Source organism: Ischnura elegans, chromosome 3 (assembly GCF_921293095.1).
Source record: "Ischnura elegans chromosome 3, ioIscEleg1.1, whole genome shotgun sequence".
Lineage (NCBI taxonomy): Eukaryota > Metazoa > Arthropoda > Insecta > Odonata > Coenagrionidae > Ischnura > Ischnura elegans.
In genome coordinates, this window is record NC_060248.1 from 130,273,830 (window position 1) to 130,291,154 (window position 17,325).

The 17,325-nt window shown below is 36.4% G+C and overlaps 2 protein-coding genes across 2 annotated transcripts; both read left to right on the forward strand.

Moving 5' to 3' along the window:
* Positions 1–1,374: 1,374 nt before the first annotated feature.
* Positions 1,375–8,738, forward strand: LOC124156581 (required for meiotic nuclear division protein 1 homolog). Its single transcript, XM_046531211.1, has 6 exons — positions 1,375–2,068; positions 2,154–2,283; positions 5,756–5,975; positions 6,524–6,686; positions 7,328–7,525; positions 8,430–8,738. Exons 1-6 carry the CDS (start codon positions 1,775–1,777, stop codon positions 8,589–8,591), a joined length of 1,167 nt encoding a protein of 388 aa, XP_046387167.1. The 5' UTR covers positions 1,375–1,774; the 3' UTR covers positions 8,592–8,738.
* A 3,149-nt stretch (positions 8,739–11,887) lies between these two features.
* On the forward strand, positions 11,888–17,062 carry LOC124156582 (PRADC1-like protein). The gene is made up of 5 exons (XM_046531212.1): positions 11,888–12,068; positions 12,149–12,285; positions 13,918–14,033; positions 14,119–14,286; positions 16,717–17,062. Exons 1-5 carry the CDS (start codon positions 11,933–11,935, stop codon positions 16,835–16,837), a joined length of 678 nt encoding a protein of 225 aa, XP_046387168.1. The 5' UTR covers positions 11,888–11,932; the 3' UTR covers positions 16,838–17,062.
* The last annotated feature ends 263 nt before the right edge of the window (positions 17,063–17,325 follow it).

The following is a 17,325-nucleotide window of genomic DNA, read 5'->3' on the forward strand; positions in this document are numbered from 1 at the left end:
ACAGGAAGCATTGCCAAAGGAGAGAGGATTGATAAAATAAGAGAATATATGGAAGAAAGAGAGTTGTTTAAGTCAAGTGTTCAAATCAGGGGAAGGCTACGTATTAAAATTAATGGGGAATGACTTGAAAAGGAATATTCATTTAAATTTTCACATTAAGGACTTTCATATGCTTCTACCGTCTGCAATGGCTTGAGGAGATCAAATTTCTCTCATTCTTCCTTGGCAGTGGCATAGCCAGGGGGGAGGTCTGGGGGGTCCGGACCCTCCCTGAAATATAAAAGCACAATTATTTTCCTTCATAAAAGAAAAGAAATTATTGAAATTTAATGAATTTACAAAGTATTTTTTTTAACAAATGAAGTTTTTTCGATTGTGAAAAGTGTATATATATGTTTAAAACTTAATACCCTATTTTTCAAAAATTTCCCCCCTGGTTTTGGACCCCCCCGAACGAAATTCCTCATGGCTACGCCACTGTTCCTTGGCAAAGGGTACTTTGGTGGTAAAATCAAGCTATCAATAAATATACAGATTTCAGAGGAATAAGAGAAAAAAAACCATGAGTGAATCTGTGAAATTGACAGTTTGAGGTACTCAGAGGGAGTACACACCTTCAAAAAGTCACTGTGGAGACGTCCTAGTACAGTGGGTCAAATATTGCCCACAACTAGGCAGTTCTCCGGAAAACTGATGATTTTTATACATTATTCCCACATTTAGAGGAGTCCTTAAAGTACTGATTCCCAAAATATAGTTAGTATTTAATTACATAATTCTGGAAGGAGTCAGAGATACATACTGAAGTTTAATATCGGATGGAAGTGTAAAACTTCATAAAATAGAGTTTGATGGTAGACAATTGATATCATTTCACTTCTTTCATCACTCAGACCAAAGCATTTATCAAGCTATGGAGATAGAAGAAGTAGATGATTAGGTACTTAAATTTAAGTTAACTTTCAGGTCTAAAACAAAAGGTATTCATTATTGTATAACCCACACTTAGTTCGTTAAAACTACTGTTTTAAGATAAACTAGTTCCTTAGATAATATGTGAGGGACCGCCATCATTGGAATTGGTGTATGCACATTAGAGGAGGACTTCAGCCAGGATAATGAGTGACAAGTCACAAACCGAATCTTTAGCTGTATTTGAATTACTTATCTGTGGGCAATTCCAAGAAGATTTCACGTGTGCAATTGGCCAAAAAAGATTTATATATTTCACAGGAAAAAATTATCAATGAAATCAACAATAAGGTTCTATTTTACAGTAGCAAATCCCAATTTGTACACGACTTCCTTCACGTCCTGCACCATCCTAGTTCAAACCGAAACCGTGTTGGCGCCCTCCTCCATTCCAAAAGAAGACCGAAAATGATAACAAGAGAAATACGGAGATATCTCGAAAAGGGTGGAAATTTATAAATGATAACCAAGAGATTTTGATTGATACTCTAGGAAATGGTGAACAGATCATGATTGTCTAAGGAAGATTGAGTGAATTTAACGATACCAATGTTTTGGATATTGTGCAAAGCTCTTTTACTTTCCTAATGGGGAAATGAGCTTAATTTTGGCTCTCCAAGAACACGAGTTCCACAAGTGCAGCCGGTGGCAGCAGATATTTTTAGGGAATTCTTTGGTGGAATGATGTGCAATAGCGAGGATTTCTTATTAAATATTTTTTTAGTGCTTTTCTGCTTTCATCTACACATCTAGTAGTGAAATTCGTGATTACTTGGATTTGCGAATCGACATATTCTTCAATATGCTGCCGAATTTGTTGAGTAAAATTTGCCCTGGAGGGAGATACGGCGTCCGTTTCTTTAATTCGGTGTATTCAAGGAATACATCGGCGTGTGGATGTAAATTTTCCTCACCTATATTCCAAAGATCTCTCTTCATGCGAATCCCAATGGATAAAATGTGTGCAATGTATACGGGGAAATACCTCTTTATTGGAGTCAGAGGAGTTAGTAGTAGCGTTCCTGGATTGCACATGAAGAAAAGACCGCAGAGGAAAAAGAAAACATTGACAGAGGATGCTGAGTCTCATTCAGGAGTGAGTCTAGTTTTTCCTTTTCCTACAACTCTTTTAATCTGTCTTACAATTGTTAACATGTTAAGATTCAGGGTTTTTATTTCAGTTTTGGACCGTCACAGCTTATGCGACCGCCGAGGAGTATGATCTCGAGAAGTTAGAAGAAGGTTTACGTCAGCAAAATTTGTATGCTCCATTTTTTGTAATGAACAATGGAGATCAAAGCAGTAAATCAGGTACTCGGGTATTAGTTTGGAAATCCTATAAAGATCGGAAGATTTTTTGGATCAAGTGTGCATAATCATGAGAGATTCATTGAAGCTATTTTTCCGAAATTTTAATCGCCAATTTCTGTTTAGTTTTGTTAATTACTTTTTTGAGTCTTGTACATATTTTTGTAGAAGTACGTTGATTTTATTGACTATTTGGAAATCTGAAGGAAGCTTCACATGTTGCAATCCCATTTATCTATTAAAATCATGATGTGTAAAATCAAGCTCAAGAGATGACTGTTTACGTGCTAGGTGAAAGGTGATTGAAATGGAAGAAGGATGGATGCTGTGACATATTAGTAACATCATGTTTTATGAGTTATTTTGGTATGTAAGGTCATGGTTCTCGTTTGTAAAAATACGTTTCCTGGTTGTGCTAAAAACTGCAATAGCATAAGTTAAAAATAGTAATTGATCCTAATGAGTTTAACCCAAGTCCTTTCATTTGGAATTTCAATCTCTCAATGTTTTCACTGATAGAATGATATAAAATATATAGATAAAAGCCACTCTTAATTTGAATGATTTTCTAATGCACATGCAGAATGAATTTTAGTTATATTCTGATGCACATGCAGTGGTTGCTAGTAACCTGAAAATGAGGGGGTGTACCGACCTTCACACCATGCAAGGTTGTGAAAATATCACCATTTCAAGATAAATTTCAATAGTTTGAGGAATAAAACAAAGCCAATTATTTGCACCAGGTTAGTGTGTAATTTCTTGATTTTGTTCCATCAGTATGCTTGTTTTGACGTAGTTATTCTTTTATTCTGCAGGTGTTTAGGATAAAAAAAAATATAAATAACAGTAAAAAATTTAATTCTACATTTTGGGAAATCTTGACATCCCATTGTACCTACATAAAAAATATGTAACTCATTTGAATAAATATTTGAGCAAATTAAATGGCTCATAAAACAATACTACTGATGATGCGATTAATCAGATTCTTTTGCTCTTACAATTTACCTTTGGTTACTAAACTATGCTGTGTCATGATGCCTATCAAAATGGGTGAATGGGATAGTGTTACCCCATGTTGTTTCTACTCCTACCCCATTAGGGCTTCCTTTCAAGACCATGCGACCACTTATAGCGTCATCGTTCCATAACCCAACATTACCGATGCAATTCTTAGCATTGAGAGTCAGCCCTCAGCAGTGCCCTTCTCCAGGGGTGCCGACCTCAGCCAGTCTGAAACAATTTTTTAAGGCTTGAGGGGAATGAGCATGGCAGATTGAGTGTGCCCAGTGGCGTAGCTAGGGGAGATTTTGGGGGATAAAACCCCCTCCAGGGCTCACAGAAATTTTAATATTTAATCCATTTTACTTAATTGGATTATTAATAAATAATAATCATGGAATAGTGTAAAGATTAATAAAATATCCCTCAGACAACCGTAAAACTCACCATTTTGAACCATTTATCTAAAACATTTTCTGGGGGTGGGCCCACGAACATCCCGATTACCCTGGCGGGTATGTAATACCCCCAGACTCCCCGGTATCCTAAAACCCCCCCTAAGCTTAATTCCTAGCTGCGCCCCTGGTAGTGCCCTCCCCTTAGAGGTGGTTAAGGGGGTTCACAGTAATCTAACCATGGGGCCTGTTGGGAAATTCGTCAGCCGCTTGTGGTAGAGGAGCCAACCTAATGCGAGGAAAGTATGTTTGCAGTGTAACTCTCTTCCACTTTCGTAACCCTTGCCATTTTTTTCCCCAGTCAATGGATCCTCCCACCCCTGTCATCTTCAAAATTTGCAGGGCTTATCTTCAGACGACAGTTTCAGGGCTCCCGAAGATGGGGGCTGGAACTCTAAATGTGGTTTCAACTCATTTGCTGGGGATAGGGTTGGTGTGGTAGCTAGTTTGTTGGCCTCCCATCCCATTGGCCCTGGTTCAAATCTGTGTGGTGGCTGAGGATTTTCAGAGACTGTCCGATCCCTGCTTGACTTGTGTGGAGGGCACGTGAAGGGCAGAACTCTGTCCATTCGAATGGGACATTAAACTAAGGTCTCCTTGACACCATTCATTAAGAGCAGACTAATTCTGATGCCAGTTTTCTCTTCACCCATCCTTCCCGACCCTTCCTCCGAGATGAAATTACTTTAGCTGCTGGTTGCCTCCTTCAAAAACCATACCTTTGAATTTGCTTCATTAAATTGCATAGGGTCTAAGAGAATAAAGTCTAAAAGAATGATACAATGCACATGGTTTGGGGGTTGCACAACCTTGGAACCTTATAGATGAGTTCAGTGGCAGATCCAGGATAGGGACAAGGGGGGGCTAAGTGGGGTTAAAAATTCCAGCAATAGTGGGGGTCAAGAAAAAAAAACCATTCTATCTAGTGTAAATATGATACCCAAAGGGGGCTATAGTCCCTCTAGCCACCACTGGATGAGCTGCCTCTGTACACATGTATCCTAAGTTTTTCAGGGTCTGTCACTTCATCCCATTATTTCCATTTCCTTGACAATTTCAAATTTTAATGTTCAGTGGAAATTAATTTTCATGCAAAAGCAGGTAGTGTTTCCAGCAGTAGAAATAATTGGGATGGATAATTTACTATTTATATGGATAATTTAAAAGTTGGCCTTTTGTGGAGGTTTTAGTTTTGTATGTAAGTGTTCTTGTTTTACTCTGGAGGTAAAAATGAATACCCTCTATTTGGAAGTTTTGGCCATGCAACTCTTTTGAATCATGAAATTATTCAAGCTTTACCTTTGCTTGGAAAGCTTTTTGAGATTGAGTATCCATTAAGCTTTCACATTTTTTCCTTGGGATATCCAGTTCATTGGATATCATTGCTCTCTTTTTATAAACAGGAAGTGCACAAAGAACACCCAATTTAGTATTCCTTGGGATTTAATTGTACTTTCCTTAAGAGGTTGACACTAAGCATTTCTTTTGCCCAAAAAGTGCCCAAAAATCCTAATTAGGTGTTTGATAAGGATTTACTTGGCATTGGATTGTAAAGTGCTCATAAAGGTATTTTGAATGCTCAGATAACGCTTAAAGTTCTCCAAAATCCTTTGAAAATACTGTATTGCCCCTTTTCACTCTCAAAAAAATTGTAAAGCCTTTAGTTTTCCCTGAATTTATTTAGAAAACCCTGCATTACATATTTATTTCTAAATTTCTATTTCCCAGGAAATTTTTTCACTGTAATTATTATTAAAATGATAATCATCAGGATAAATTACTCGAAAATTTTTAATATTTTTTGAATTTTATATTTCAATAGGAAAGATCTGCATGTATTAATAAAGTCTATGCTGTCAAGGTTGGTTATGTTGATAGGGTGGCATTTTGACTGTACATACTCAAGGCTTTTATAAGAAGGATAGATCTTTTTCTGGGTTAGATAAGTGTTTTCAAATCCATGTATTGACTGTTGCTGTAGTGTTGTTGTTTTTAAATTGATAACTTGTTCACAGGAGGCTCTGATGTGCTACGTGCTAAAGCAAAGTATCAGTTTGATGATGAACCGAGGGAAATATTTTTCTTCAGAGAGGGAAGTGTTGTGCTCTGGAATATTTCAGAGCTGGAGTGCACCAATATTCTAAATTTCCTGAGGAAATTTGAAGAGAATAGCTATTCAGAACCCATCATTTCTGAAGAGTGTGAAACGATGAAATATACTTACTCCAATCAGATGTAAGTAATTTGCTTCCTTTATATACTGTCAGTGGTAACCTCTTTTTAAAAATCTATATCTAAATACCCTCAATTTGTAAAAACCCATATTGTCTTCAGCTTTCTAATGCAAAAAAGATGAGCAAATGCATGTTTAATTTCATTTTTCTGGTAAAACTGATACCCTCTTCTCTTTTTGCCTGCTAATAAAATCGTTGAGTCTTTCCCACTTCAGACTACTTCATGTCTTGTTCTTTATCATTTTAATCTTTATTTGTTAGAAATATTTCCTTTTGGTTTTCTTCATTTTAAGGTGAGAAAATGGTTTGTGTTATGCATATTGGTCCTTTATTTTACTTTACACATAAAAAAATGAAGTGTAAAGAATAACTTTTTTTAAGGGTTAAAATTAGGAGCCACTCAAATTCATCCATAATGGCTTTTAATTATTCAAAATCAGTGGTCATGTGCTATAATTGAATATTTCTGTGCATCATCAAGGTTGTGATTCATTTTACTTTTTGTCAGCATGTCTGTGACAAAGTCTATCTTCTAATCTCTTTTTCCAGTGAGAAAGCTTGTCTGCAAGATGAAGTCATTTTGTTGAATTCCCTCGATGAAGCTGGCTTTGAAAAGTACACATTTTCTAATGCTGTGGGTCTTTCTGTGAAGCTTGGTGTTTTGGAAGCATCCTTGGACTGCTACATTGATAGTGTTAGATCTGTAACTGAGGTATGTGCATGGTTTAAAGGAAATTTGTTACCCGATTCCTATGCTTCTGGGAATGCATCTCTATCATCAGTATGGTCTCTTTTAATACAAATTTGATTTGCACAAAGATATTGAGGAACATATCCCTTACGGTAACCAAGGCATGAGCGTAATGTGCAGTCATAAAATGTGTATGTATAATGGTGGCACACCTGTGTAGGATACATACAATTTTTAAACCCTTTCTATTTGACTTTTTACATTTTTGTAATCCCAAACATGAGATACTTCCTTAATAGAGTAAGGGTGGTATGCCATGTATCTTTCCAGCCACATAACTATAGCTTTAGTGACTATAAGTAATACTACTGTGTTCTTATACTCACTCCCTTCCACTTTTTATGATTATCTCTCTATTCAGTACAACCACTGTGTGTGTATATCTTTTGATTATTTGTCAGATTTTGTGCTTGCAAAATTTTTTCTTCTCATCCATTTCAGCAAACTTGCTGGGTGGCTATTATACCAAGGACTTCATAACTACATAATTCATATCTTTTTTACAGAGGTTTTAATTTGATAAATATCCATAGAAATATCAGCAAAACTGGCTCTGAATTACATTGAATATGTATATCCTAATAATTTTTATTGTTTTTCAGGATTTGCGCCAAGGAAAACATATTCGAATGTCTCGGGAAGAAGTTCTCCGCAAGATAGGTCAACTATTTGCTTTGAGGCACATGATAAACTTGAGCTCCGACCTTTTGGACACTCCAGATTTCTACTGGGACAGAGAAGATTTGGAAAATTTGTATCACAAAATGTGCCTGTACTTCAGCATTGCCAAAAGAACTCGTGTAAGTATTTTTATACATAAGATCTGATGGTACGTTAGGGTGGACCTGAAGACATGGAAGTGTCTTTCTATCATCAAATTAGATAAGCACAGAATAGTTGCTTGTTGTCAACTTGGGGCGACATTGTGTACATATCTCCCAACCGATTGGTGCGTGAGCTTTAACTTTGGTTTGGAAATCATTTTGATTTCTAAAAGGAATCGGTGTGGCTGGGATTCAATTGGTGTGTCATGTTTACAGTTGACGTAGGTGAACTTATTCAGTATGAAAATTGTTTTCATTGATACATTTTTACAGTTGAAGTCTGTAAGGCATGTTTACAAAATGTTGATAGCAAAATGATAACCTTTGGGAACATTCTGAAATTCACTCCATCCTCTTCTACTTTACGGGAGGTGTACAGAACTGAATCGCATGGTAGGGGTCTGTGGTGTGAGGAGGCTTGTTAGTACAGTATGGCTACTGATTGGTTGATGGAAAAGCCCATACTGATTGATTGAAACCAATGATATACACACTATTGCCCCTGATCACAAAAAATTAATGTGACCATGTCTTCTGCTTGCTCATCTAAATTGAAATTTGATCAATTACTTTCGGATAACTTGTGCCAAGTTTGTATGGGTTTTGATTGCATTCCATTGCTCTGTTTTTTGCTCCATCACATGTTGTGGCTTTATCTTTGAGGCAAAGTATAGGAAATAAATAATATTGATGCAAGCACTGCATAGAACAGGCTGACTTTGGTGCATTTCAAAGCCAAGTGTCCCCTCCGCATCGATTTTGTAAAAGTTTTGATTTTTCTCCGTCTTCATTGGCATATGCATGTTAGAATTACATAGTTGCATTTGTGAACTATTCTGTCTGAGATTTCAATTTGGCATGTTTTTATGTTTTTCCAAAGGTTATGAATGAAAAACTAAATCACTGTATGGAGTTGGTGGAATTGCTTTCATCCCACTTGAACGACCGCCATCACATTCGACTGGAGTGGATGATCATCATACTCATTATGGTCGAAGTGCTCTTTGAAATTGTACATTATGCTGAAAGAATTTTGGGGTGAATATCTGAATTTCAAGGACAATATGTGCACAAAATTTATCATGGAATCCAAAGTATTTTTTTTACATTCTGTGGGATAGATAGTTTATTTTTAGTGACCTGTTAAATTGTACTTTTCTTACTATTCAATAAATTATTAAAAATTGGATTGATTCATTGGACTCATTGTGTATAAACATGCTTTCCTGTGGAAATTACCTGGGTGAGATCTAACTCTGGAGAAGAATATGCTTAACTATTTGTTAATAACTGACAAGAATCTCTAGGAAAACCAAGATATCTTTTTAAACACTCAAGTTTCAATCAGAGCTACTAATTTTATATGATAATTGCTGGTGGCTGATATGTAACAGAACTGCTCCTCGTAATATTCCTCTTATAATTTCTGTTTTATTTACCGTCAGAGTTGAAAGTTTTCATTTTGCTAACTTGAACGAACAATCAAATGAATAAAAGGGAGGAGTTGGGTGTTGTTTGAAAGTTCTCCTTAAAAGTCTTTGTATTGGAAAAGCTTATTTCTGGATCCATGTAATGTTTATTCTTCCTTGTAAACAACTGAAAGCCTTTAGTGAATGGTTAATACATTAACATATCGATGGCTAAGTTCTAACAACTCGTATCTCAAAATTTGGCCGGTTTGACACAGTTATCTTTAACTAAGTGTTATAACATTGACAAATGAAATTCAAGCAAAACACAACTCTTTGTTGGCAAATGTATGCTTCTTTTTCAGTTTTATGAATTTGAAGTTTTTGGGAGCGAATGTCACATTTTTAGAAGTTCATGGTGGGAGGAGGGTAAATGAATTGGAGTGTTGGGAGTGCATCGAATAGTCATCTAAGTTGTAAGGGGTTAAGGTTATATGGCATGGAATGGCGTTGTGGGAGATTAGCCATTCACTGCGAAGATTTGAAGGGGGGATGGGACAGTGGTGGTGGGTGTTGGTACCACATGGGGATTTAAAAGAATAATGTAAATCAAAAGGAAATCATCTAAAACTAGACCATTGTGAACAATTTTAATCTTCACACATTGAAGCAGTGCAGTATTTGTCATTATGACTCAGAGAAAAATGTAGGTTAAGTTTAATGTTATCCTTTTAAACCATTGATAGAATGTAAAATCTTTTAAAATATCTGCATCAAATACACCTTGTCTAGAAACAATTTCAAAATGCTCTTAATAATCCTGTTCAAAACCTGTATTGTTAACATGTAAAAATATTTGGTAAAAAAAGCCACTGTCTGGATTTGTTGAGGTGTTTCTCAAAACCTGATTCTGGGTCTTCGCTCAGCTTGTACTTCTTATGGTTTCCACCGCAACGTCTGCGCCTAGCCTATTAGCTGATGGAAATTTTTCGGTACCGGAGTTTTTCCGTGATTTACAGAGTGCACGCGAAAACAGGTTTCGGCATTCAACTCCCCTCACCCCTCCCCTCCCCTACTCTCCCACCACTCTTCCCCTCCCCTACTCTCCCACCACTCTTCCCCTCCCGGGATATCTCCCGACCATGCGACATGCACATACTCTCTTTTTCGGACCGAGATTCTCTTTTCTCTCGTAAGACGTACCCGTACTCCACCATGCGGCAGTAGAGAGCGTTTTCATCCTCTCCCAAGTATGGGTGCTAGCAGCAGAATTTTCTTTGTGAAATGACAGGAGTAATATTTTATTTATTCTTTTTATCTTGCAAAGTGTTGTAAGTTAATGTTGCTGGAGAGAGTGACCCATACATGTGTGATAAGCTAGAGGAAACTACCTGATCGAAGTCAAAATTTTTGAATGGTGAAAATATTTGTTAATCTCAGAGTGACTGTGAAGTATCATTAAATCTTTATGGAAATTAATCTTGAGTCTGTTCAAATCCATCTTGCCTGAAGAGACTGTGACATACTTTCACTTGGTGGTGCTTTCTATGCATGCACCTGCCGCCCTATAACAAAAAACTATCTTTCAACAAAGGTTTTGGGGAACCATCGGTGGTGCGTTCACCAGGAATGAGCAATGCCTGGCCAACAGAGCGTTCAAGTTTGTAACTCGTGTTTCCTAAATGTGGGAATGGGTCATAGTTCTTTGGTTTGAGTCCTGAATTTTCTGATGGTTTGTCCTACATAAATAGCATTGTTATTGTTACACTTCAATGAATATATGCCCCATTTATCCATTTAATCAAATTTGTCCGTGGAAATCAGGAGTTTTTCTTTTGCTTGGGAATAGTAATAACTACCTTTGTGTGGTTCACTGGAATAATTTGTTGATAAAAGTAACCCATAACTGTAATTTACTTCATATGTTTGTTTATTTCCAGGGTAATCTATTGAGTGAGGGCATTATTGATAAGGTTTTTTGCATTAATTTCTTATTTGTAAGTTTCAGTACCTAAAAGATTTTTATCATAACTGTCTATTTTTATAGATACACAATGATAGAAAAGTTGTTCATAGTTTATATAAAAACATAGTTGCTGTGATAAAATGTGGACCCGACTGAGAAGAAGATAGAGAAGAGAAAGTATTGAGACGAGATTGTACATTGTCCTGCATCATCTTGAATATTTCATTCGAGAAAGCATTAAATGAAATGAAAGAGAAGACTCCAGATGTCAACGTACATGAAGAAAGAATTACATGGAAAAGAGGTATGCTGTAGTTGTTGACAACATAGCAGTCATAGCCAAAACAATGATTTGAAGATGACTTTGATAAAAATGGCTGGATATCAGCTGATAATGAACGCGTGGACTGAACGCGAGCTTCATCCTTTGCTGCATTTAACTTTGCACCCGTGCGCGTGACTGCGTACAAAGTCACTTGTTCCTGCAGTGCTGGTCTACAAATATTATGTAGAACAACTGTTGATCGATGAGTCATGGCGTCAGAAATCCTATACACAAGATTGCATTTTTCGAAGTTTTCTGCACATATAAAATTCAGAAATGTGGTTTATAAATGCCACTTTTAATGTCCTTTGACGAACAATGCAGTTGTACGCACATATAATGAGCATTTAACATGCATTGGCTCTGCTTAGGGGTTTGGTGGGGTGGTCGTCACTTAAACTTTAAGCTGCTATTTCCTATCGATTGAATTGTGCTCCATAATGGATAATAGATTTATTTTTACAAGTATATTTCGTAATGCGAGAGAATTACACTGCAGTGTAGTTAGATATGGTGAGTCAATAGCATAATTCTAATATAATGACTTGCGAATTCACAATTCCTGCAGGTTCGCAGGTATTGTTCGGGAATAAATACAAACAAATCGCCCGCGCCGACACAAGATAAATGAAAAACGAAATTATCGGGCGAACTCCTCATGGGTTGATACGCGTTCGTTGGATATGGAATGTCAATTTGTAAGAAAACAATTCATTTTTCAGAAAGGCATGAAACGATTTCGTCACGGGTGCAGACTATATCTTTTATTTGCCATCGTGTTTTTGTTAAGCCTTGCCCTAGTTTATGTCGATAGCGTTGGTAAGTGTAATCTCGTTTCCTTGTCTTAGCAACTACTCATTTTTTGTAAATCTTTTAATTTAAGCTCTAATTTTCTCTAGCAACTAATCTTCACACCTTTGATGGAGTTGCAACGTCGGATATTGTGGGATCAGATATATATTTCGAAATAGTGGAGCCCGAAGAAATAAGCTACACTTACAGGATACGTCCGGCAAGAGACTTCGGTGTTCCATTTGTAAGTTGTGTATGTGATTGACGCATAGTGTAAGCTTTAAATTTTTGAAACCCTAGCATGAATTATCACAGAGAGCGTTAGGACGGCTTGAATCCTTTTAACTGACGGCCGGGGGGAAGTGAGAGTACTTACGAAGAATTCGGGGATAGCCCATTTCGAGAAACCTAGAAACAAGTTTATATCAGATTTTTCGACAAAATATGAAGCATAAATATTATTTCATTAATTTAATTAAGAATCAAACTGTGAGGAGAAATATCATCAGGTCGCCCAAGTGTTAAGGCACGAAAAAACTTGCCTGGGTTCATGTGTATGAAACGCCGAAAGTAGCCCTAAATGAAACCTTTCATAATTTTGGTAATTTACTCCGAGTTGTAAAAATAATTCAATGTATCTCAACGCTCAACATTTTTCGGGTGCAACAGCTGAAAAGGGTCGTGATATTGCTTCATATTTATCCTTGAGTGTGTTTTGGAGATTGGTACTCATGAAATGCCTGTGATTATAATGACCAAGTATGATTGGCTTTGGCATTGCATTAGTGCCATCTCCTGAGACCGAAAATAAAGAATCAATGTCACGATAATTTTCAGCTGTCATTTTCAGTATTTGAAGTATTCGGTGACTGTGAATTCTGTTATAAATAATCCATAAATTGTTCTTAAGCTCCTGGTAGCATATCCAACATTATTTAAAAAAAATAGTGCCTCGTTAGTCTATCCATTGGAAATAATTATCAATTTATCTTCTAGGAATGATGTTTTTCCTGATAATCTTAAGCTGAGTCATTTTGGGCCAGTTTCAAAATCCAACTATAGCTTTGAAGATTTGTATTCGATGTGCTCTTGCGTAGTTTGTGGAAAGTCTGTAATTCATGTGTGAGGAGTTTTAATTACTCCAAACAATCTCCCTGTTTCAGTTTTTTTCCAAACCATGTAACTAATTTTTTGTCTTTTAGTAGTTACCTTTTTAATTATGCTGAGGTGGGATTCAAAGTTGATGTAGTTTTTCTTGAAAGCTAGTCATGAATCTCTTCTATTTAAGTAAGAAGTTGTATATTGCATGTAAACATTTGTTTATGCTTATTTTCGATGTCATATTGTTGTGTACACCATTTAATCAGCTGTGAATTGCAAAATATTTAGGTTTTGCGAATTAATATTTTATTGTTTCACATTCACTGAAAATATGAGCTTCAAATCTACCCATGCCTTCTTTATTATGGAAGTATTGCTTATTTTGTCCAAATCTCTTGGATTAGCCAGACACAATATTTCCTGTCTCCTCTCTTGGTGGCTCCTGTGCTAATCCTGGTGATTCTCCTGGCTAAGTTGTGGAATATCAAAATGTTTTCCACCAACCATACCTTTCCCTGAATTTTCCCTTGGAGTAACTGTGTTTTTAATGGATAAGCTTTCAGTATTGTTTGTCACCGAATTGGGAAAGAACAGATGAGAGTTATATTCTACTCTGTGAATGAATGTTTGTTATTAAAAAGACGGGAAATGACAATGAGATTCCGCTGCATGACTGTCACATCTTAATTTCAAATAAAATATTCTTTGGTATTGTTGAATATCTTTTGGTCTTAACCTTCCTGTTGCTTATGTAATTTTTTTTCTTCAATTTCAGAATTCCAGCTTTTGTGTGAATAATATCCCTCTGGTACTTGTGGAGCCTCCCAATGGCTGTACGTGGCCTCATAATGCAGAGGACATTCAAGGAAATGTAGCATTGATAGAAAGAGGGTAATGGCCTTCACATTCTATGGACATCTCTTTTACTTCATTGATTTTATAGCATAAGTAAACAATAATGACTTCTGTTCCACAGGGAATGTTCATTCCTAAGTAAAACAATCCAGGCGGAGGCAGTTGGTGCCCGTGCTGTTATTATTACTGACCAAGACACAGAAAATGATGAATTTTACATAGAAATGATCGATGATAACACACATCGCGATGTAAACATCCCGGCAGGATTTTTACTTGGCAAGAATGGGTAAGTTCTCCGGCTTAAGAATTGTCCTTACCTCTGACAAAATATTTACAAGGCATCGATTTCTGCACTTGGGATTATGTTTGAAATTGGCAATAACATCATGCGGTGGATCTGATTGGCAAGGATAGCATTTGTTTTCATGCTATTTTTTGGTTTGGAAATTATATTTTCATTAAATTTAATACTCCCAAAGTAGAAATGGAATCAAAATTTTAATAAAATGTACTTTTCAAGTATTTACTTTGCTCACTGTTAACATTTCCCAAAGTACATAGCTGTTACAGAAATTGAGGATTCATTGTAAACCTTTGCATTTGGATACAGTGCAGCTATGATGTGTGCTTGGTTATACATCTTCTCAGAGGTCATTACCTGATGTGTATTGATAAGGAGGCTACCATGGTGATTTTAATTCCTTTTTAAGTTCAGATATTTATCTGCTCTAGTTGGTTTATATAGACCTCAGTTCCACTCACATTCCTACCAGTGTCTCAATGTGGTGATAACAGCAACATTTAATTGCTGTATTTTGTTCTAGGAGGATTGCAGTGAGACATTTTCATATTTTTTTTTTGGGATCTGGTGGATGGTTCCATCCCTATGCCCCCTGTAGTTACACCTCTGATGTATGCTATCCATAATATGTTAGTGATTTAAAATAAGTAAGATTTTGATTGCAATGACTAGTTGAGGTTCACAGCCTCAACCATCCATCGAAACTTAAGTTAATCTGCACTCTGGTATTAACTGGTTCTCTGCCGCATAATGTTTACTGTGAATAATTTTAATCATTCAATTAATTCTTTTATATAACTATTTTAACCTTCATGGCCTTTTTACTACTTCATAATGGATTATAGGAATGCAAAAATAAATTCATTCTAGAAACAAAAAAGAAAAATTATAAAAATCAAAAGCATTTTTATATGCATCTGGCAAAGTATATCTCGGTCAAATGTTATATATCAAACATTGGTTTATTAATTAGTTCAGTTGAGGACAAAAATGTTTCCCCCAGCTGGTGCTAATTTTTAAAGCCCCAAACCAATTTGATACCAATTTGGCCATGCATGCCTTTGTTGCAAAGAACAACAAAATATAAGTAAAGGTGTGTATGACAAATATTAAAATGGTTAATTTGGGATTTAGTCTGTTGTCATATGAATCTTCCTATGGAAGTAATTAGTATCTGATAATAGTTATTCATATGTTAATAGGGACTATATCTAAGAGTTATCCCTATCTGCAGGGCTATTCTACTAAACGGGACCATATGTATGGCCGGCCGTAAGTTTCTTATGGCCTGACCCGAAATTACGATTTGTACCGATTCCACTCTCGAGGGGGCCATATCGTATGGCCCGGCCAAAAGTCTTAACGCCCTTTCTGCAGGCGAGTATGAGAATTATAATTGGTACTATAAGTTGGGTTCACTTTTTTTTAACACTAGTCATTTTTTGAGAAGGAAGTTTGTTCCAAAATGGATACAAAATTAATTTTATATTCCTTTAACTGAAATGGACTCTTATTAAAGGATAAATTTGGATTTTCTTTAAACTCTGATCTGGCGGCAGACGCTGGAGATCTTTAAAAAAAGTGAGGAACGCAAATCACGCACGAGAAGAAGCAGAAGAAATTTGTTCACGATTTGTACCCTACAGTATTATAATGATTATAATATTCGTGAATTGTACATGTAATGGATAGAGTTAGAACATTACATCCTATTTTAGTTCTAACCCCCTTTCTCTCCTTCCAATGGTGTAAATATTGTCTCATGGCTGCAATAATTTGCCCTCAAAAGCCGTAGAAATGCGAATGCGTATGCGAACGGATTACACGTATCCCGTATACTCCTTTCCAGATGAAATCGGCATCTTTATTTGATATATCTAGCCAATGCCCGTTGAATCTGTATATGTGCTCCCCCACAATATTCATATATTTCTTGAAACAATCGCCATATAATGGACGACACTCCGTAAATTTCTTCTATAACTCCGTAGGCGAGCAATGTTATTTCGTATGGCCCGAGTTATGACCGCATCCCAGGCAGGCCATAGTATTACGGCCTTTAGGCCATAGCTACCGCCCGACTTATGGCCTTTCGCTCAGAGTAGAATCGCTCGAAGCCATACGTATGTCCCGAGGCCGTAGTTATGGTCAATTTCGACTTATGGCCCGGCCATACGATTAGTGGAATAACCCTGCTGAGGTACCAGGATGTCTAATTTTTAATGGTATTGATTTTTATTGATTATTTCTCTTATATTTTTTGGATAAGGACCTCCTCTTATCTTAACTGTTGGACAAAATGTTGCCTTTTTGTTATTAACCGATTATTAAAAATTTTGCATGTCAAATGATTTGCCTCTTTTTTGTTGGCTACCTTTAACACTAAAACACATTTCATAATTTTACTCATTCCAGGTATGTCATAAGGAAGACATTGGAGAAGTTAAACAGGAATTATGCCTTAATAAATCTGCCCATTAATTTATCATTTGTTCCTCTGTATAAAATGAATCAGCCACCATGGCTGGGATGGTAGGTCTAACTGTGATAACCGAAGATTCTCAGAGCATCATCCTAGTTGTAATGGAGGGTTTTTGTAATTATGTAAATAACATGTAATTTTTAGTTAACTATGTAAAAAAATTGTTGAATAATATTTTAGCATTGGTGACTCTTCAATTAACTGTCCTGTATTTCAAGTAAGACATATCCTCATGCTTGTTAAATGTTGAATCTTTTAATAAACATCACATTCCTGATATTTTTGAATTATTATTGCTCATTTATTGAATTGGTTAAATTATTTTTCATTTTGTCTCTATCATAACATCCCTAGAAGGACCAAAAAAATTAAATTATTATTCTCGAAGGTGGGAGGAGGGCTCATGGATATAGCCAGTGGGGTGCAGGGAGAGGCAATTATCCCCCACATCAGGGCTCGCCTTAGGGCGGGGCGACTGAGGCGACCGCCCCGGGCTTTGGGGGGCCCTGCTTTTGAGATGAAAAAAAATTAAAATATACGAT

Bases quoted from the DNA above. Each gene is read 5' to 3' on its own strand.
- LOC124156581 (XM_046531211.1), top strand. From the start codon at position 1,775: ATGCTGCCGAATTTGTTGAGTAAAATTTGCCCTGGAGGGAGATACGGC. The intron at 5,976-6,523 runs GTAAGTAATTTG...CTCTTTTTCCAG, and splicing joins TATACTTACTCCAATCAGAT to TGAGAAAGCTTGTCTGCAAG. The intron at 7,526-8,429 runs GTAAGTATTTTT...GTTTTTCCAAAG, and splicing joins GCATTGCCAAAAGAACTCGT to GTTATGAATGAAAAACTAAA.
- LOC124156582 (XM_046531212.1), top strand. From the start codon at position 11,933: ATGGAATGTCAATTTGTAAGAAAACAATTCATTTTTCAGAAAGGCATG. The intron at 12,286-13,917 runs GTAAGTTGTGTA...CTTCAATTTCAG, and splicing joins GAGACTTCGGTGTTCCATTT to AATTCCAGCTTTTGTGTGAA. The intron at 14,287-16,716 runs GTAAGTTCTCCG...TACTCATTCCAG, and splicing joins TTTTTACTTGGCAAGAATGG to GTATGTCATAAGGAAGACAT.